This window comes from Metarhizium robertsii (assembly GCF_000187425.2).
Source record: "Metarhizium robertsii ARSEF 23 chromosome Unknown MAA_Scf_5, whole genome shotgun sequence".
In the NCBI taxonomy this organism is placed as follows: Eukaryota; Fungi; Ascomycota; class Sordariomycetes; order Hypocreales; family Clavicipitaceae; genus Metarhizium; species Metarhizium robertsii.
Genome location: NW_011942193.1, coordinates 2,956,891 through 2,977,497, shown reverse-complemented (window position 1 = coordinate 2,977,497; position 20,607 = coordinate 2,956,891). Strand labels below are relative to the sequence as shown.

The 20,607-nt window shown below is 53.2% G+C and overlaps 6 protein-coding genes across 6 annotated transcripts; 5 read left to right on the top strand and 1 right to left on the bottom strand.

The window, feature by feature from the left end:
- Window positions 1–1,397: 1,397 nt before the first annotated feature.
- Window positions 1,398–3,363, top strand: MAA_07288 (NDT80/PhoG like DNA-binding family protein; the record flags this gene model as incomplete). Its single annotated transcript, XM_007825286.1, has 3 exons — window positions 1,398–2,206; window positions 2,273–2,635; window positions 2,724–3,363. 3 exons carry the CDS (start codon window positions 1,398–1,400, stop codon window positions 3,361–3,363), a joined length of 1,812 nt encoding a protein of 603 aa, XP_007823477.1.
- Window positions 3,364–4,700: 1,337 nt separating this feature from the next.
- On the top strand, window positions 4,701–5,599 carry MAA_07287 (uncharacterized protein; the record flags this gene model as incomplete). The annotated part of the gene is made up of 2 exons (XM_007825285.1): window positions 4,701–4,726; window positions 4,783–5,599. The coding sequence occupies 2 exons, from the start codon at window positions 4,701–4,703 to the stop codon at window positions 5,597–5,599; spliced, it is 843 nt and encodes a 280-aa protein (XP_007823476.1).
- A 654-nt stretch (window positions 5,600–6,253) lies between these two features.
- MAA_07286 (HAM-2, protein required for hyphal anastomosis) lies at window positions 6,254–9,725 on the top strand (the record flags this gene model as incomplete). The annotated part of the gene is made up of 7 exons (XM_007825284.2): window positions 6,254–7,017; window positions 7,078–7,214; window positions 7,285–7,373; window positions 7,427–8,284; window positions 8,347–8,653; window positions 8,708–8,837; window positions 8,894–9,725. 7 exons carry the CDS (start codon window positions 6,254–6,256, stop codon window positions 9,723–9,725), a joined length of 3,117 nt encoding a protein of 1,038 aa, XP_007823475.2.
- A 468-nt stretch (window positions 9,726–10,193) lies between these two features.
- MAA_07285 (uncharacterized protein) lies at window positions 10,194–11,115 on the bottom strand (the record flags this gene model as incomplete). Its single annotated transcript, XM_007825283.1, has 2 exons — window positions 10,194–10,593; window positions 10,649–11,115. The coding sequence occupies 2 exons, from the start codon at window positions 11,113–11,115 to the stop codon at window positions 10,194–10,196; spliced, it is 867 nt and encodes a 288-aa protein (XP_007823474.1).
- A 4,029-nt stretch (window positions 11,116–15,144) lies between these two features.
- MAA_07284 (copper radical oxidase) lies at window positions 15,145–17,939 on the top strand (the record flags this gene model as incomplete). Its single annotated transcript, XM_007825282.1, has 2 exons — window positions 15,145–17,023; window positions 17,104–17,939. 2 exons carry the CDS (start codon window positions 15,145–15,147, stop codon window positions 17,937–17,939), a joined length of 2,715 nt encoding a protein of 904 aa, XP_007823473.1.
- A 1,849-nt stretch (window positions 17,940–19,788) lies between these two features.
- Window positions 19,789–20,313, top strand: MAA_07283 (Ribosome maturation protein SBDS; the record flags this gene model as incomplete). The annotated part of the gene is made up of 3 exons (XM_007825281.1): window positions 19,789–19,955; window positions 20,006–20,183; window positions 20,257–20,313. The coding sequence occupies 3 exons, from the start codon at window positions 19,789–19,791 to the stop codon at window positions 20,311–20,313; spliced, it is 402 nt and encodes a 133-aa protein (XP_007823472.1).
- Window positions 20,314–20,607: the final 294 nt, after the last annotated feature.

Below are 20,607 nucleotides of genomic sequence, written 5' to 3'. Positions count from 1 at the left end.
GTCGATTTCTTGTTGCACTCCTCAGGCCCATGCCGAGCAAAAGTAATCACTACCATGGAGGTCTGGTTGCTGTCTGTTCTGTGACAGACACCCGCTCGGCAGACTCGCCCACCCTCCCCACGGCTCGTCACCGGTACATGGCTTCTGACACTGTTGCCCCCTTGGCCTTGAACCGACCAGGAATATTTTCGTCTCCTCTTCGGCAAACGGTCGATAGGTTGACATAACGGGGCGTGTCAAGCATGTAATATTTGCCTCCCATGGGGCAGCGCGAAAGGAAGGACCTTTCGTCTGTGTGGCCCCTCGATCTCGTACTGCACCCATGATGATGTCTTGGCCCCATGTCCCATCCCACGGTAGCTCTTCCCGTGCTGTCGGACTTGATCTCGCCCCCAACGTAACCGTCCATCTGTCATGGGCAGCATTTAGGGCTTCCAAGTCCCCTTATGCTTCTGGGGTAATTCATGGTTTCTGCATAACAAAGACAACTGGCGTGCCAAGAATTGGCAGAGGCACGGATGGATTCACATTGCACATTGAAGAGTGTTTTGTCTTTACATTTCGTCTCCTCGAGATATGGAGCCCGCCGGGAAATCGTGTCGTCGTCGCCTCACACGGTCCACGAGGTTTGGGTTTCCTGCTAGGCCGGCCCCCTCTTGATATTACTCGCCTTCCAAGAACAGACGCCTACACAAAGGCGGACTTAGCTCTGTTCCTCGATGGACGAAAGATTGCAGAGACGGATCGATACTAGCCCAGTGGATGGATGGGCCAAGAGCCTGAGCCTGAGCCTGAGCAGCCTGAGCCTGTTTAGTCTCATTTTGCTCCATGACCCTAATTGCAATTACACACACTACGCTGGGCTTGTTCCCGTTCCTGGCTGTTAACACCGGCCCTGGCACTCGCGTCCCAAATGTACCCAGGTCAGTGCCGGGCCTTTTAGGACACACGCCCCTCCACAGAATCCACAGAGTCCACAAGCATCTGCCGTCCTGGGGGGGGATCCATCGGGATACAAGTAGTATACTACTCGCCCGCAACTTGATCTGCAATTCTACAACCACCATACTTACATCTTTCCTTTATCCAAACTGCCAGCCGGTGCTACTTGAACCTGCCTTACGACTCGGCCCGTGTAAAGCTAAAGGCCACACGCTGTCGCCGTTTCATCCGTCACGGTCCAAGTTCAAACTTAAAATCATCTCAAGGCGGTTATATTTGCTCCCGCCCTTGGGCTCTTATCATTACGCCTTCTTCATCACCGGCATAAAAACCCCGTCGTTCCCAGGGTCCTGTCCCAGTGGTAATTCATCACTTTTGGCACAACCTGTTCTACAAGGCATTTGTTGCAAAGACATGTGCTCATGATGACTACGGCAGCATACCCAGCAGCCACCATGACAGAGCTCCGAGGAGAACCTGCTCATTCAAGTCTATGGTCAAATTATGGCGGCTCTTCACACTTGCCTACCCGCCTTGGAAGCATGGACTCTTCTATCCATGGGCACTCGCAACCACATCTCTCGGCTCGACCCCGAGGCGAGTTGGACCAGCCCTACTCGTATAACCGATATTCTCAGGATGAGCCCGCCTCTTACGACCGTCAAAACTCTTATTCTAGTCTTAAACGGTCCTTCTCCCAAACCGAGCCACCAGCCTACCAGGAAATAGTTCATGATATGAGGGACGATGGCTCGCGACTCACAGTGAACCAGGACCACAAGTTGCTTTCCTTCAGACGCTCGCAAGACAAATCTACCATTGTCGATCAACAGGGCCGTGTACAGCAGCTTGAACTGTCTGCTCAGCTCCACGGCATGTTCTTTCTATCCGAGATGCCTGCGAGCAGCAGTGATGGCTCTGTATTGCAGCCTGAGCTGACTTGCTACCGTCGAAACTTGTTCCAGATCAGTGGTTCGCTGGTCATGCCACGAGGACAGCTCTCTGTGGTTACCGAGTCCAACGAAACGCTCTCCGTCAGTAACATGGAAGTAGCTGTGTCTGCCATCGAGTCTGTAGATGGCAATCCTGTACGACTCATCGTGATTCCCTGGAAGACTCCACCACCCAACTCTCCCGAAATCAGCCAAGGCCCGGACCAGGAGCCGTCTCCGTTGCCTCTGATCCCATTCCAGGAGGATGGAAACGAAAACGATGGAGACTTTGCCGTCTATCCCATCGGCTGGCGTCGACTTCAGTTCAGGATGTAAGTAAACGCTATGCATGACAGTCGTGGTTGACAAGTCGATTCGGTCTTCTAACACAACTCTAGCGCCACTGCCAACAATGGCCGTCGAAAGGAGCTACAGCAACACTTTGTATTGCACCTCAAGGTCCATGGCACGCTCTCTGACAACTCCAAGGTTGTATTGTCAGAGTCCATCACCGCTCCGATTGTGGTCCGTGGCCGCAGCCCACGGAATTTCCAGGCCCGCAAGGAAATTCCTCTTCTTGGATCGAGCGCCGGATCGCGAGGTCAGGCGCTGGTGGAGACAGGATTGGGTGTTGTCGCCAGCGCTATTAATCTCAAACAAGACGGGAAGCCTAGGAGTATGGATATGCAAGTCCCCAGATCGGCGTTTACGTTTAGCCCCCCGAAACCTCACAACCCAAGTATCAATCCCATGAGATCCAAGTTAGTAGCCAAAACCCCATAGTATGGACTTTTTTTTTTTTTTTGCGCTAGTCGGCGGGAATGAACTAACTTGTGTATCCTAATACAGCTCATACCCTTCTTGGAACTCCCAGGTCCCCTCATCAATGGCACCTGATTCGTATTCAAAGCTGCCACTCTCCGGATCTTCGGGATTTGCTACAGAGACACAAGAGTTGCCGTTACAAACTTCGATTGGCTCTTCGGTGCCGTTGCCACTGGCGACTGCAGATCAACCCCAGCCTGGTATACGATCTCAGTATAATTATACCACGACGTCGACCCCACAGCTCCCTGGTAGCACGGTTACTTTGGGAGGAGACAGTGGTTTCAGCATGCCACGATACGTTGACAGCAATCCGAGGCCTTCCAAGAGCCCCCGGCACCACGGCCACCAGTCTGTTCACAGCAATGGATCCATCCATAATACGGAAGGCCCAGACTATCGATACAATGCTTTTCGTGGTATTTCGAACGGCGTAGGTGATGTCTCGCCAGGTGGCAGCGCTGCCCCGTCAAGAGATTACTACCCTCCCGCTCATACATGGACAACTACGGCTGCAGAGTCTAGTTCGAGCCTCTCTTATGCCAGCAATGATGGCAGATCTTATTCAGGAGTGTCTCCACTGAAACACGAACCTGCGCCCTACAGCAACAGCGCTCGTGGCTCATTTGATACAATGAACAACTACTCGTGGACAGCTGCTTAGATTCTACGGATTCCCTGCAGGATAGTTCATGATGTGTCTATGATATGTCTTGCAACAACACCCTTCAAGACGCCCTGAACAGTGGCAGGCTGGGGTCTGGTGGAGTAGAATGCAATCCGCAGCAAGCCATCAATTTCATTTTGACTAAACATAATGTACTATATTCACTACTTTTACTACTATTCACCATCTGCGTTGCTTGGCGCTGTGGACGCTAGATACCCGCTATTGGGGAGCCCTGGTTTGACCGTTTTTGATGCAAAACGGCCCAAGAGACAGCAGCCTGACCCTTTTGCATGGAGCAAGGCGGTTGGACCAGGGACGCCTCCGATCTACATATGTTATATGAATCAATCAAACCTGTTTGACGCTGTATGGAACAGTCATATCTGACAGGTTGACAAGTTTGTTGATTTGGTTCGGTTGGGTTTTGCCGGAGTTGCATGGGCGCGCGTCCTGAGCATGCAGGCGAGACCCACTACTTCGACGTATATAACTGCATTTTTTGAGTACATTGCATTAGCATGGCCAGGATAGGCTCTTTTGTGGCGTGAGGTATGGTCTGATAGGGGGATTGATTGGGGATTGATTAGGGACGTGTTCTGGTTTAATGAGCCATGGGACGGACGGATTTGACGACAGACGCCGAGGCCGCACCACCCGTGGGCTGGCATCGAGTTTTATTACTAGTTTTTTGCCCGCTAATATTTGCCTTGACGGCGGCGCTATAGCGATCAGAGGCTTCTTGGTTTTTTTTTTTCGCATCTTCATTTCTTGTTTGTTTACCTTGCCCCCCCTGCCCCGTTCGGCACTGCAATGGGGTTGTATTTTCTCTCGCATTTAGCTAGCTTTTTTTAGAATTATCCCAGACATGCACACATTAGATACCAGAAATTGTCAAGGTTCTTGTGTTATGCGGCTTGGGGCTCTGGATGCTGTGATGTTTGATTTTGAAGTGATTACGCTTGGCCACGATGAAGTCGAGCTATGGTCTGTTAGCGCGCGGCAGTTATCTCGCTACTAATAATAAGCAAGTGGAAGCAGACGGAGGGCGCTTGCTGGTCTCATCCCGACCGACGCCTTCCGTTGGCCGTGTGCGATAAGATAAGCAAATGGCCCCCAACTCACTTGGCGGCTTGAAGTGGGACCGAGGCAGGTTGGTCACCTGGTGGAACACTGAAACTTCATCCACGAGCCCAAGGCGACTTGCTCACGAGTCACGAGCCACAGCCCGTGTGCACAAATCGAGAGCCACTGGCTCGTTATCCAGGCGTTCAATCTTAATTCGCGTTGCAGAAATCGCACACTGATCCTGGCTGGTTCCGAGCTTGGCTACAATGTTTGAGCTGCCCGAGGCAAAGAGGTTCGCATTGCTCACGGGGACCTTCATTCTTGAGACTGTGACTGATGTCCATGCAGGGTGCGCCGGGAGGATTTGAACAATGATCGTGATTCATCATGGAGTGGCAGTGGAGACGAGGGCATCGATCTAGACTTGCAGGCGAGGCTGAATGCGCAGATCGCCAAGTCACTGGGCATGGATGTTCATGAGCCGGCGCCTACAGCTTCAACTCCTCACGCAAGGCCACATCTAGCACTCCAAAATCCCACCGAGGCCACCAAAGAAGGTGACGGAAAGCAAAAGGTGCAAGAAAATTCCGACGAGGACCTGGGCGAGTTCGACTTCCGGCTCTTCGGCACTGCTGGCGCGCCGGCCAAAGTCGTCCTGGAAGATGACACCGGGCCTCTTGGAGAAGGCGCATTGGTACATCGACGACCTCCATCATATTACTTGGTGCGAAATGTATCCGACAGCAAAAGGCGAGAGTACTTGGCTGCAGCAGTGACTGGAGAAGAGGTCGTCGAGCGATCACACTGGCCGGCATGGGGAATGGAGTTGCCATGGAAAGTGACAAGGGTGACTATCGTGAGAAGGGCAAAAGCCGAGGATAACGAAAAGATGGAGGGAGTGGTGACGGGACAGGAGAACGCAAAGACGAGAAAAAGGCCGGGGAAGAAGAGGCGGATTGCGACGCGGATGAAGATCAAGGCTAAGAGGGAGAAGGCTGATACTGCGGCGAAGAAAGCGCTGGATAAGGAGGAATATTTAAAGGAGAAGAAGAAGAGGCTGAACCGGTTGAAAAAGATAAGGAAGAGGGCGAAGAAGAAGGCGGGCAAGCCCGATGGGGAAGAAGATGGTCAGGACGACGCCTCGAGTGGAAGCGGTGGCGAATAGGGCGGGCTAGAAGAAGATATTTGGTGATGCAACGGCGCTTGTTAACTGTTCACAAGCGATTCGCACAGATAATGCAATTATTTTATGCCGTTGGAGCCTGTAGACGATCGTCGCGTATAGTGTTACGGTGAATTGAATACTGGGATAGTGCAGTCCGGCTCAGGACGCAAGATTGTTTTTAAATCTGCGAGGGGAGAGCCTAGAATGAGATCAATTAATTAGATGAATGAGTAAATCACTAGTAAAACATAGTAAGTAAATAAACAAACAAACCACTTGTGTCTCGCTCCGTCCTTGATGGATGTCTTTTTGAACGATGCATTTGGCTGCGCTTGTTAGGTTCGTGCCAGCCAATGGGGATGCTTCCTCCATGTCCGTACCTGCCAGCCTGAACCCCCGCCAATCGCACCAACCCAGAGCTAAAGCTTCGCTCACAAACGTAGGCCCCTCGCATCGATAGTCACGCGAAAACCATCTTCAACCCTGATCAACAAGCCCACGAAATCGAGCGCCTGGTTGAGGTGGGCCAAATGGACTGAAGCTCACACAGCGCACAACAAACCGGTGGACGGCACGCGCAATGCGCCAGGAACGACCGAGTTACGACATCACCGCCTAACCTCCCTGCTCTCGTCAGTGTCACCACCACAAGCCATGTGGCCGACTCCCAGATCCGTTCCCGAGGAGACCTCTGAGCCCCCGAGGCCGACAGACGATGTAGCAGATACGGGAGAAGTTGCTGAAGGCGGAATGAGGGCCGAACAACTGAATAAACCCCCTGTACCCGTGCCGCCGTCAAGACCTGGCCTGCAGCGAAATGCAATGCCTTCTGGTTTTGCAGCGGCAGCAGCAGCAGCAGGACCAGGCCAGGCCAAGCTAAAACAGCAGCCTCAGCAGCAACAGGGCCCGGCACCTACAGACTCTCTCTCACTGCTCCAGCTCCGCCGCATTGTCGCCGAAGTGAATCGCGCCGAGCCTGTTGCCTACGACTTTGTCTACTCAGACATGGGACCGCATGCCGAGGAGATTGACGAATGGTTCGTGTACCAATTCTGGCAGTGGGTTCGCTTGAATGCTGCTCAGAAGGCATTCGAGTGGCACTGGAACAATGATTCTGACGGCCAGCATTCGTGGGACGATGCGGATCACGACACACGGGCCAAGTTTATACAGGCCGCCATTGCGGGAGTGCAGTCCAATGACGCGGCGTTGCGGTCTGCGTCAATAGGCAAGATTGTATATCTTGTTTTGGGCCGTTGGGGAGACACGGCTATGCCGAATGCACCGGTTGGAGGCAGCCGGTCCATTGCTAGTATACCCCAGCTGCAGGCCATCAAGGCCGGTGTGGAGTGTTTGGCATCGTTGGAAGGATTGCCGGTGATTTGGGAGGCGCTGAGAAACTGTTTCGAGTTGCATTGGTAAGGCGGTGACTCGCAGGGCTGTGTGAAGTGAACGGGCGATTTGCTGACTTGTTGCAGGTCTGGAGACATCCACCAACAGGCAAGCCCGCAGGAGGCACAGGACGAGTTGATGAATCTGATGACCATTATGTATATTGCTATTCAGGAGACGCTGAACGACACCGACGATATGTCTTCGTCGTACAAGGCATTGTGTAAGTGGCTTAGTGTGGGCTGGTGTTGATTCATTCATGTAGGTAATGACTAACGCTGTTGGTGGTTCAGTGGAATTGAATCCGTCTTTGGTGGATTTTATGTTGACGGCTACTTCTAAACTGCGATGGGATGAGCAGAATTTCATGCCGCTTACACAGGTGATTGAGACGTGGCTGGGGGTTTGAGGGCTGCGTTGCTAACAGACGCGCAGATATTCCTCTTGTTCTGGAAAACCATCTTACTGGTATTTGGCGGCACGCGAGATCTAGCAAAGGTAAAGGAGGCCCTGAGCGAGATAAAAGAGGGCATGAATAAGGAAACAATCACAGCCTCGCCTCTGGACTACCATGTGTTCCGACAAGAGATCACATCCAAGTATCCAGCATATGTCCCTCCGCAGCCTCTAATACCCCTAGAAGACGAAACCACATCGATCCTACCACCCATTCCGAACCACCCAGCACGAAACAATGGCTCAAATGGAATTATTGCAACCCCCGCACAGCTGCAAGCCGGTGGTGCCTCCATCTTAAACCAGCCAGTTCACATCGCCACACCTGCACCATCCCCCCCGCCTTCACCCGGAGTCGGTGGAAAAGCAGGCAAGAAGCAGAATTACCAAACAAATCAAAACTTCCCCTTCATGTACCCACCCCTAGATGCCACTAGTAACAGCGCTGGCGGAAAGGGCATGGCTGGCATTGACGACTCAATCGTGAGTCGGCGATGGGAAGGAAGCGATATTCCCGCTTCGATTCTTGAGGCTGGCGAACTCTTCTCCACCAGGGTGCGGATGACGCGCGCAACACGGCAAATGTGGGAAGAGCGAGAACGCTTCCTCAAATTTGAGCGCGGATGGACGGAGAATGACGAGGATGAGGATGAGATTGAGGATCTCGACCTCAATGAGTTGACGTTAGAGGAGAGAGAAGTGCTCAAGGAGATAAAGGCCGAGGAAAAGACAACAAGACATGTACACGTTCCGGAGCCCGAGGTGGATTACGGACCACACCCGGAGAACCTGTCAGAAAGAGATAAGCAACGATTAATGGCGGTGGAGAGATTCTACGTAAGTTCTCGAACAGAGAGAGAATGTGGATCATCATTTGCTGACCGACCTTGTATCAACAGAAAGACTCGTTGCCTCATTTGCAGTCACTCGTTATTGTCCTATTACGGCCAATCCTGGTCAACGTCACCGCCATTGTAGCGCAGCAAGCTGGCCAGATGCCCAATGGTATGGCGGGCAGAGGAAATAACCCAGGAATGAATGGCGGCCCGGTTGGACCAAGGCCGCCAGAGATTCCGGGACAGATTGCTGCACAGGAAGAGCCCGAGCCCTCACTCGAGGAAGTCGATGCCGCCAGGACGAGAGAAATCACGTCCAAGGCCATGACTGGGATTCTTGTGCTACTTCTCAAGTGGCTGAGGATATCTCGTAAGATGCCATGGTCTTACCTCTTGTTGATCCCCCCCCACTGACCTTGTGCAGACGTTCTCAAGTTTGAGTATTTCACGCAACTACTTTTGGACTCCAATTACGTCCCACTGGTGCTGAAGCTTTTTGCCCATCAGGATGTTCAGCAGGTAGTGGACAGCAAAATGGATCGAGTAGAGAACAGGTAGGGGGCTCTCACCAACAAAATGAACAGCAGTCCTCGTTCTAACGAGCCAATAGCTTCTTCCAGTTCTGTAATCTGCGCTCCAAGCTCAAGGACAAGGCCGACAGTGACTTGGAAATTGAGGACGAGGAAGAAAGAGAAGATGCCGAGGGCGAGAACAAAACAGGGCAGCAGCAGCAACCCGACTCCGAAAATGACAGTGAAGACGACGCTGTGCCCCCACCCATCAAACGCAGACGATCCCCGGCTAGGGATCTTGATCCCGAAGAGGAAGACGAAGGTGAGGCCAGCGACGATCAGGCGTCAACGCGACCTGAAGTCGACGAACTCGGGTACCCCGTCAACCCTCTCCCGGAAGAACCCATCACAGATTTTTCTCGCCGCAATTTCTTCTCCCTCATCAACTACCTCCGCGTCCTCCAAAAGATTTGCAAAAACAAATCCCACCGCAACCTCCTCCTCGTACAGTACAAATCCTCCACCATCCTGCGCAAGTCCCTGCGGGTTCCGCAGCCCGAGCTGCGGCTATACACGCTCAAACTCTTCAAGAACCAGGTCCCCTACTGCGGACGCAAATGGCGCCAGTCAAACATGCGTGTCATAACGGCCGTGTATCTGCACTGCCGCCCCGAGTTGCGGGACGAGTGGCTCGCCGGGAGCGATGTGGACGCCGAGGTGGATTCGGCGCTGCCGCTGGAGCAGGCCCTCAGGAGCCTGACGCACTGGCTGAATGTGCGACGGTACCCTGATAAGATTGCGGCGGATATACGGACGGCAATGCGGGAGGAGCAGGACTTTTTCACCAGGGAGTTGGAGAAGATTGACGCCGGGTGGGGGGATGAGGCAGAAGCTGGCGGCGAGCTGGATCATGTGGAGGGATGGGCTTGAGTAGCCGATGCGTTAGCGAAGAAGCATGGGATTATATATCTTTTGTTGGGACGTATGTATGCTACTAGCGGTGGGGGAGTTGGAGCACCCAGCTCATGGGGTGTGCATGACCTGGAGTGATGGCGGTTGTGAGCACTGTCCATGGCCAAGCGTGTGTTGATACGAAACGAGACGTCGTTATGATTCTGGCCCATGATGCAATTACAAAGCGAAAGACGCCCCTGAGCATTCAGCGGCGTGTTACCCACGATAGTACAGTACAGAACAGTGTATATTAGTAACAATTGTCAGGTCATGGCTCGATTCATTACGTAGTACAGCACCAAAGCCAGCCTCATCAAAAACGACAAGGACGTAGCGAGAGGCAACCCCCGCTAAGTCGGGGTATCACAGCAATCCACCCACACGGCATTCCTCCCCCTCTCCCTTCCCCCTTCCCAAGGCCTATCCTTTCAGGAATCGCTCGCTTCAAGCACGCTCGTAAATGCCATCCTCATACTTGTAGTTCCTGGCCGGCGCGCCGCTCGTCTGCGGCGCCGTGTGCCAGCCCCCCGTCGCGCCGTGCGTCTGGAACCCGTAGCCGCCCTCCTGCTTGTAGTAATCAGCAGGGCCGTCGTGGTTCACGGCCGTGTTCTCGGTGCCGTAGCTCTGGCGCGTGTGGTCCAGCTGGTCCGGGTGCGTGTGCTCCGGCAGGCGGCTGGCCTCGTCCAGCGGCGCGGCATCCTTGCCCCGGCGGAAGCGGCTGAAGAAGCCGCGCCTCGCGTAGCCCGAGGTGTAGTTGTTGCCGGGGGAGGGGCCGAAGCGCTTCTCCTTGCGGTGGTGGCGGACCAGGGCCACCTCCATGAGCATAGAGAAGATGAAGAAGACGCTGTGTGGCACTGTGAGCGTGGATTCATATTCTTGGGTTTGATGTTTTGTCTTACATTGCGATGATGGCAACGGCCATGCTGGCGGTTTGCAGGCGGCACGCGGTGTGGAAGCTGGGCAGGGCGGTGAAGCCGTCCTTGTTGCCTGTGGCCGTGGCGTCGGACTGCCCCTGGCCAAAGGGCGTGTCGACGTAGCCGGAGCAGCTGCCGGCGCCGTGCTTGTTCACGACGGCCACGTAGACGAAGCAGCCGATGAAGCAGAAGTCGAGGACGATGGCGACGAAGGAGGTGAATGCGAGGCCGGCGACGCAGCAGAGCAGCAGGAGGCCGAGGAGCGTGTAGAGGGCCGCGGCGCCCGAGATGCCCGTCACGGCGCGGACCGACGTCTCGATGGGGAGGTTGTGGTTGTGCAGCGCCGCCAGGAAGTAGGCGTATATGCCGAGGATCAGGGCCGCGCAGAGGAACTGGATGCCGCGGATGAACCACTGCAGGAACTTGAGGGCCAGGCCCGATTTTGCGCCCATGGTGACGAACCGAGCGGGGTTGCGGACGAGGCGATGGTGGTTGGCTGGTGGTTGTTTAGGTGATGGTGTTTTCGATATCCTGGGCGCGAGGAATTAACGATGCTGGAGTGGTTGGCGGGGATGCAGAGGTTGATGCCCTGGCGTAGGATGAGGATTGGAGGAAGCAAAGTTTTTAAACGTGACAGAGTGTATGATGCAATGCTGAGACGAAAGGGCCACTTCCGTGCCGATCGAAATGGAACTGCGTTTCAAGTGCCGGCGCAGAGGGGAAAAGCAGGGACCAGCGGTTCATGGGTCCGAAATTCAGGATTGTTTCTTGGATTTGTGGCCTTCCTCACGCTGCCTTGCATCATTTGCCTCCATGTGCCGCATTAAATGAGCTGCCTCCCGGAAAATCAAGCGCTAGCAAGGACAGTTTATGGCGGCCGTGATTGTCGTCATGTACCTTGGACCTGAAAGCATGACGACAACAGCTGTGGCCAGTGGGGCGCTGATGTCGTCAAATGGAGGGGGAACCAGCAGTCTGTGGACATGTGATTGGTTTGTGGCGCCGCCTGCCATAGCCACAGCCACAGCCACAGCCATGTTGGGTGTTCGTCAGAATGAGCTCAGATGTGGGTAGGTAGTGGTGGTAGTTGACAATGAGTTGGATAATGACGTGGCGGGAATTGTTGTGGTTGAGATTGGGTTCGAGAATCCTTTAAAGAGCTGCAAAGACAATTTTTGTCTTGGATATTAGTAGCATCTATCCTGGTATGGCTATAAATATCTTGCAATTGTGCCACCAGCCAAGACTAAGACAACGGCATTGCCCGCGGTGGGACACGTGAAACAAGTTGATTTACACGACCATAGTTGGTAAGACGGATGCGAACTTGAACTCGTCAACGCAAAGCAGACGATGAGTCGGTTCGACATGTCCAGCATTCCATGAAACGATAGATAACAGTGCCTGATTCACTTGGAGCCGTGAACAACTATTGAGTAGCATTGGCATTATGCACAGCACGTAGGACCGTTTCCCTCCATTGGGTACGCCACCCGTTTGTCAATTACGAGCATAGGCAACCGCACACGCGGACATAATCCATATGCGGGTAGGTGTCAATGGCTGAACAAGCCAAATATTTGAGCCCACCGACGCACTATTGGCAAGAATAAAGGGGGAAAAAGGAAAAAAAGTCAAAGAGTCCAAAAGTCAACAGTGCCGGTGAGATTGCCTGGCCGGTCATATCAAATCAGCATCAGCTTGCTGGTCGTGAGACATTCACCAGGCGGGAATCAAGACACGGAGAGGCAAGCTCGGTAGGACATAGGTCGATATAATCCGAAAATAACATGACTATCGACTCACAATGCATCCAAGTACAGCCTCGTCGCCAACGTTCCATTGTCCCCGGGTAGAAAGTCTTCATTATTGCCAATGATGCGGCAATTGCATCGTGGCCTGGCCACCTGAGAAAATCTAGATTCAGTAATTTCCAATGTTGCGGGAAGAAAAGCATCCATAACGGAAGCGGACCGGTGCGCAAAGATCCCTCCAACCCTTGTACCTCTCGAGTATACAATAGCACGGGTCAACTTGCCGTTCAAGGCCCTTGACCTGCGCCATGCAGGTGAGAGTAAACATGTGTCCGCGGAGAGGAGAAGGTAGGGGCGAGATTCTTCCGTTTCCATGCACCATGCAATCTCGGCAGGCTATGTATGCTTGTGCCATTTCCAAGTTCCCCAGCAGACTATGTGCAGACATCGGCGCTGATGAAGTCCAGAACGGGCAGAGTAGCATCCAGGCACCCATTCCAGAAGCTGATGTCGACAATAGGCAGGGCCGAAATGGGGTTCGTCAACACGGGGAGCCGCTTTTGGCCCCCAAGCTGAGGGCCTACATGCATATTGTATGCATGTATCTCACCTGGCTCCGCGATGCCAAATGGGCTGTCAACGATTGGTCTCGTCGTCGGCCAATCTTGCACCGCCAGCTGAGACGCCACACCGGTTGTTGCGTACGATAATTAAGAACGCCGTGGCGACGTTTATCTGCTGGAGCCAAGAGCCAGGGGCGAGAAGCGGGGTGAAAAGCAACGAGTGAATAAGCAGGCAGGAGCCACCCGCCATTTCAGGGGTGGCGGCGTTGATGTGAGATGGACATGTGGGCGCACAGAAGGACAGAAGCCGCCAGGCCGCCAACGAACACCGCACGGTAGTGCTACAGTCCACCAACCTTGGTCGACGCCACAACACCAGCCAAGCACCGTCATTTATCGTCATATGATTTTACGCGACTCGCTCCTGTCGGTAGCAACGTCAGCTCGTCTTCAAGGTCGAGAAATCCCAGCTGTAGGAGTGTCCCTCGGCCGCTGAATGGCAACATGTATGTACTACCCTGCCTGAGCTCTCCCACCTTCCTCTGGGCACGTGGCAACCCGTAATCTTGCCTAGGTAGGCTTTCATAATCATCGGAATAGTAAACACGGACTCTAATACGGACAAAGGAATTCGGAGCAGTGAGCTAGAAGACCGGATCAAAAGCCGGAACCTCGCAGGCACACAAGCTCAGCGCCCACGTTGCATCGAACCACGCCAAAATCGTGGCAAGTGGGTGGATCGGGTTGGTGGAATTGGACGAGCAAGGGAAGACGAACAAGGGCCGTCGTGCGCACCATCAGAGTTGTCCTTTGTTCAACGCCTCGCACGTTTTGCTCTCTGCGGAGAATATTGTGTTGTACCATGTCAGTACCGTGACCTTGCTCTGCATTCTCATGGGTAGCACAATCCGTACACCATTGGCTAACAACCCTGATCCAGCAGACGACTTCTATCCCATGGTGCACACATGCAACGGCATCTAGGAAGCGGTGATAATATGGACAAGGCAACAGAACCCCATGCCAAGTCCGTACGCAGCCCACCTGCGTTAACATGGTGTAGCTGATTTTCTTGCAGCTTGCAGGACACAGCAGCGCCAAGCCAGTCAACTGCAAGCGAAGGCACGTAGCATTAACGTCTATATTGTGTGGATGCAATATCTTGGGAGGCACAGACTGGCAGTATCATCAGGCGTGGTTCAGCGTGATCCAGCGTGGCCGTATGTGGTGCGTGGGCCTAGACAAATCATAAACGGTCTGTATCCAATGTATTGGCATCCAAGACGACTCGATGGCATCCATCCGCTTCCTGGAAAACGGTGAGGAACAACCTCTGATAAATTTCTTACCCCTACAGAGCGAGCCTACTGAGGTTGTACAGTCATCGGTTAGCTACCCAGGTGCTCTCTTGTCTGTCTCGCTGGGCTGAACACGTCGTGGAACTGCAGCCCGAGACGAATGAATGACCATGGAAACAGCAGGGATATTCGGGACTGCGGCTGAGCGGCGGCGAATGGTATATTGGATAATCCGGCACAGGACGCCACGACCCCTGGGCGACTAATGCAAACGCCGCCAAAAATACGAGGCCCATTCCAACCAGACTAGGCTGCGTTTGAGAAATGGCACATCGCCAATTGGTACAACCTGCCTCCACTCTTGGGACACTTGTTTATTCCGCGAGGCATGCAGGGCGCCTTGTCGTTTCTTGTGAGAGCTTGCAGTTCTCAGGCGTGGGTGAGCGCCTGGGCCGCGCCGCCATGGCCCGTGGCTCCATGACCGATTTCCAATATGCATTGCATAGAGACATCGGGCAATGCCCGGCCGCTTTTTCGTACTCCTTGAGTCCTCCATGCTTCAATGCGTGTTCGGCTTTTCTTTTTGTGCTGTGTTCTTGGAAGTTCATAAATCTCCTGCGTCCTCGCCTTCCGGTCATGCTTTGAAGACCGCTGTCCTTCGTTTGTAGACGCTCAGCGACATTGTTGGGGTTGGTTATCACCTTTGCTTTTGCCCTTTTTGCTTTCGCCGTGGCCACCAGCTTCTGTGATCCTACGGAGTAGAGGCCGCGGAATCGCGAGCTTTGGCCAACAGGAAACAGCCCTCTCTTATCGGATTGCGGAATTGATACTTCAAAGTCCTCGATAATCTCCAAGAACTCATCAACATGAAGACCTCACCTGTGTTGCTAGGCCTTCTCAGCCTGGCTGGCTCAGCCTTGGCTGATCCGACCTGGCCCTCCAGCATCGACGAATTGGAGGAGATTATGTATCAAATCAACTCTTTCCGGGCTCGCAAATTTGCTGATACTGTCAACCCATGCACCAACGAAGCCTCGGGTCCCGGTCGCCGCAATGCTGCAGAGTGGCTACGATCCGCCTTCCACGACATGTCAACGGCCAACACCTTCTTCAAGACTGGTGGTCTAGATGGTTCCCTGCAGTATGAGTTGGACAATGGTGAGAACACAGGTCCGGGCCATAGAACGACCATGAATTTCATGGGACCTTATGTCACTCGCCGTTCTAGTCTCTCTGACTTGCTTGCCATGGGGGTCTATATGTCTGTTCGTTCATGCGGCGGCCCAATCATTCCCATTCGCGCTGGACGTATAGATGCTACCGCCGCCGGTGCCTTGGGTGTTCCCCAGCCTCAGAACTCGGCAACCATGTTCCAACAGCAGTTTGAACGCATGGGTTTCAGTACTGAGGAAATGATTCAGGCTACGGCCTGCGGCCACACTCTTGGTGGCGTTCATCAAGACGAATTTCCTGATCTCATGCCAGCTACTGGTGTAGTCAGTGGCAATGTAGCACTCGATTCTACTGATGCCGTCTTTGACAACAAAGTCGTTACTGAATACCTCTCTGGAAACACCACCAACATGCTCGTCGTCGGCCCCTCGGTCAGGATTAACAAGAACTCGGACTTCAAGGTTTTCAATGTCGACGGAAACAAGACCATGGAGACTTTGACTGACGCCAACAATTTCAAGGCCGTCTGCCAAAAGGTCCTTCAAAAGATGATTGAGGTGGTTCCTCCAACCGTCACCCTTACCGACCCAATTGTCCCCTACACCGTCAAGCCTGTCAACTTGCAGCTTACTCTGACTAACGGCGGCACTGGTCTTCAATTTACCGGGTTCATTCGTGTCAAGGTCACTGATCTCGCAAAGGACAGCATCAAGAACGTGGCCATCACTTACAAGGACCGCAAGGGCAATGCAAACTGTGGTGCGAGCGCTTGCACCATCACGAGCACTGTTCAGGGAGTTGCGCAAGGCTTCGACGACAACTTTAACTTTTACCCCATCGAGGCCGTCATTCCTGCTGCGTCGGGCATCTCGTCCTTCACAGTCACCGTGAACAATGCCGACGGAACAAGCAAAGCCTACGACAACAACGGCAACGGCTATCCTCTTCAGGATGATATCTTGTTCCAGGCCCCTCAGAGCTGTGTCACTGGCAGCTCTGGCGCCCTTACCGTTGTCGCTGCTGTTCGCAATGATGTTGCCAGCAATGGCGCCCAGGCTAGCATTACCTACAAAACGCCGCAGACCAACAGTCCCGTGGCCCTCTTAAACAATGCCACTGTCCCTCTTCAGAAAGGCGCCTGTCTTGGCAAGTATACCCTTTTCTCGGGCCAGTACACCATTCCCGGTGGCATGCCTTACCAGTCTCGGGTTGATGTTATTTCTGGAAGCAAAGCCGACACCTTCAAGGCTATCACCGATATTGGCGGAACTTGCACCGCCTTTCCAAACCCTGGAGCCTGTGATGCTGTTGACCCTCCAGTTAACTCGACCACCACGACGACAACTCCTGGTTCTACGGCCACGACCACAACCACAACTTCGATAGTGGCGCCCGTCACTCCTACCCACCGTGCCACTGTTGCCGGCTATACTCACGTCTCCTGCTGGTCTGAGGGTGTCGGCGTCCGAGCGCTGGCTGGCACCTCTTTCGCCAACGACACCATGACCCTTGAGAAGTGCGCCGACTACTGCAAAGCTTATGTATACTGGGGTACCGAGTATGGTCGTGAATGTAAGCCTCCAACCTAGAAAGCTCATCTCATTTTGGCCTTGACAATTCATTGGAATGCAAGTATCTAACTGAGGAATTAGGCTACTGCGGAAATGCTCTTGACAAGACTAGTGCGGCTGCTGCCCTAACTGAATGCAACATGGCCTGCGGCGGTGACCCCAGCGCGTACTGCGGCGCCGGCAACCGTCTCGAGCTGTACTCGACGACGAGCGCACCCGTTACGCCGACTCCTACTGCCACTCTCAGTCACAAGCCCACTGTGGCCCCGTACACTATGGTCGGCTGTTGGAGCGAGGGCAACGGCGTCAGGGCTCTTGGACAAGCGGCCACTACTAGTGACAAGATGACCAATGAAGCTTGTGCTACCTTCTGCAAGTCTTTCAAGTATTTCGGCACCGAATACGGCAGTGAATGTTACTGCGGCAGCTTCCTCGCCGATAGCAGCAAGACGGCGCCTATTGGGGAATGCAACATGCCTTGCTCTGGTGATCAGTACGAGTATTGTGGTGCCAGCAGCCGCTTGGAGCTTTACCAGAACCCCAACATTACCACTGGTAACCCTGAGCAGCCTGCAGCTGTTGGCGACTATGTCTTTGCCGGATGCCAAACTGAGGGCAACAACACGAGAGCTCTGGACGGCCCGACACTGCCGCAGAATAACATGACCAATGAAGTGTGTGCCACGTTTTGCAATAGCAATGGCAATAACTTCACGTACTTTGGTACTGAGTATGGCCGAGAGTGCTACTGCGGTAACGCTCTTGCTGCTTCCTCAGCTGTTGCCCCCGCTGCCGATTGCAGAATGCTCTGCGGTGGTAGTGACACGGAGTACTGCGGTGCTAGCAACAGGCTGTCTGTTTATAAGAAGAAGCAGATTCCCGCCACGACACAGAAGCGGAGACGCAACTACTTGTAATGTGCATGTGGTTAGGAGATGACGTCGTATGTAAAACCAGGCATATTTATGATGGCGTGAATTTGAGCTACATTTAAAGCAGAATATATGAAGTGATTCATAGTCAAGGGGTTTTTTCTCCTGCAATCCGATATTAGTGATGCACGGCCAGGCTTTCAGTTGAATGGTTCCTTCCCGGGTCCACGCAGCAGTACAGAACAATAATAGTTGGTATATTGTAAATAAGTAAGTCTACCATCCTGCGGGACAATGCGCTGACGCTCTGTAATGGGAGTAATGGCGCTTCTTTTCCCAGCAGGTGAACCTGGCCGCCTTGTACACTGGATTATGCAAGGCCGGAGATGGACTGCCCGGGTAGCGGACCCGAAGTGGAGACGTATCGGCACCGGGAGCCAAGTGACTCCCGAGTCCTGACGTCCCAAAAAGGTGAGTGAGTGAGTTCATGCCAAAATATAGGTATGTATATCCAGTGTAAATTCATGCACCACCTTTGTCCTGCGCGTCAGCTTAGAGGATGGACTGGTTGCTGGGGCTGGTTGCTGGCCATCAGAGTGATGGGTGGGCGCTGCCGGATTATGATGAGTTGAAGTGAGTGAGGTTGGTGAGACGGGATGGCTGGGTGGGCATGTGCTGGCCCGCGGTGGTTTACATGGCGTTTTGGCAAATTATGCATCTCTTGTATTATGAGTTTTCTTCTTGACACAACTTCAATTGGTTATTCGCAGCCATATTGCAGCGGCGTTTGAGGTGGTGCCCGTGGAGGCATATCGCACATGTTGTACATACCAACACGTCCTGTATCTACTACTAGCGCCATATCTCCGCGTTCGCAAAGAGACTTATTCAAAACTCAGTCGTCATATGCATCCCTTGCCTCGTTGTCCGTATCCCACCAGGCACTCACTAATGCCAGAACCAACCTGACACTGCCGCCAAGCATACGACATCATAGCCACGCTTACCCACAGGACAAGGTAGAAGATCTAACAATGAAGTAATATTGCAGGTACAGCCTTGGCAAGCAAGTCCACTGCGGCACGTCAGGTTGCCGGATTTGCATAAACGGGAGCCACTTTCAGTTTGATTGTCTCAGACTCTCAGAGAGTAGTACAGAGTTCAGAGCGCGTGCATTTCCCATCCTGCCATTGCAAAAGCGAAGAAAAGGAGAGAATGTCAATAAAAGTCATCCAAAATCAGATAAATAAATAAAAAACAAGCTCCTGCAAATATAATTCCACATGGCATTGGAATTTCCCATCTTTCAATTCATCTATTCCACGCCGTCGCACATTCCCTCCACTCAGCAAAGGTGGCCCGTGCCCCTCAGTCCTTGACCCCTCGCAACAGTCCCGCTACATGTGTGGGCCCCCAAAACGTCAACGATCCAGACGTCACCAGCAAGTACACCCCACAAACGCCAATGACGTCAACTGGTAGCTCCCCCCAAGCTCTCGTCTTCCCACCCGCAGGAAGCTCTCGAATCGTCATACCAAGTAACGCCATTCTGAAATCCCGCGAGTGCAGAAACCGACAGCTGCCACTTCGGCATCCGGGCAAACTTTATTAAGCCCGTCCTCTCGCACCATTTCCATCCTTCCTTCTCCCCCTTCTCCCCAAGTTTCCCGTTTTCCATCGTTCCATCAAAAACCAAACCAACAAACTTTCAAAAAGTTGACTCGATCGTGTCAACACTCCATCAACAACACCTTCTTCCTTGAAGTAATCTGGAAAAAGCAACACACTCACAAACACGCAGAGCTCATCCCGCACCACAGCTCACGCGACACCAACCCCGCACCTGCCCAAGCTCACAAAGTTTCTCCAAAATCCCCCCCCTCAAAGAAATAAAATGACTCGAGGCGAGAGCACGCAGACCAAGATCCACTACAAGGGCTCCGACGACGACTTCCTCGTCTTCGTCGAGGACGTAGACCAGTACAAGCAGTGGCTGAAGGGCGACACGTCCATCCCCCTGGCGCAATTCGTGTCGTCGTTCAAAATCTTCCTCACACACAGGTACACACTCACACACTCACACATTCTTCCCATTCTCGCCCTTCTGGCAGACCACCAAGGTCCCCGAGCGTCGAGGAGCCGCCTACTGACAGGCCGTTTTGTAGACAAGGCGCCCAGGGCACGTACGACGCGGCGCCCAAGAACGTGCTGTACTCGGAGTTCGGCACCGACGACGACGACGAGGTCATCAAGAAGATTCTCAAAGGCGGTTCCATGCAGACCATGGAGGTACGTCCCTCGGTCCCCTCCTCCCCTTTCCTTGGTCCGCGGTATGAGCAGCAACTGACTATTTACGTGAAAGATGCCCGGCCGACAGGGCGTTACCAACGAGAGCATGAGCTCCATGAAGACTCACTGAGCGTATTCATTTAGGCAGGCGTTGTTATGAGCTACGGAAGCATGGAATCATCTTCAATTTTTTCCTTTTACCCGCCTCTTGTCCCGCTGGCACTGGTGCGAATTGTACTTTTAGAAAAGATAAAAAAAAATGAAATAGCTGTTGGGGGCTTGTGGCAGTTGTCCATCTATGGCTTGTCTGATATCAATGCCATCTGCGCTTGGCAACTTTAATATATTGAGTGTGCCTACATATGATTGTCGCTCGGTGGCTGTGGACATGGGTTGTGCTATACTTTTCGTGACCTTTGATGCC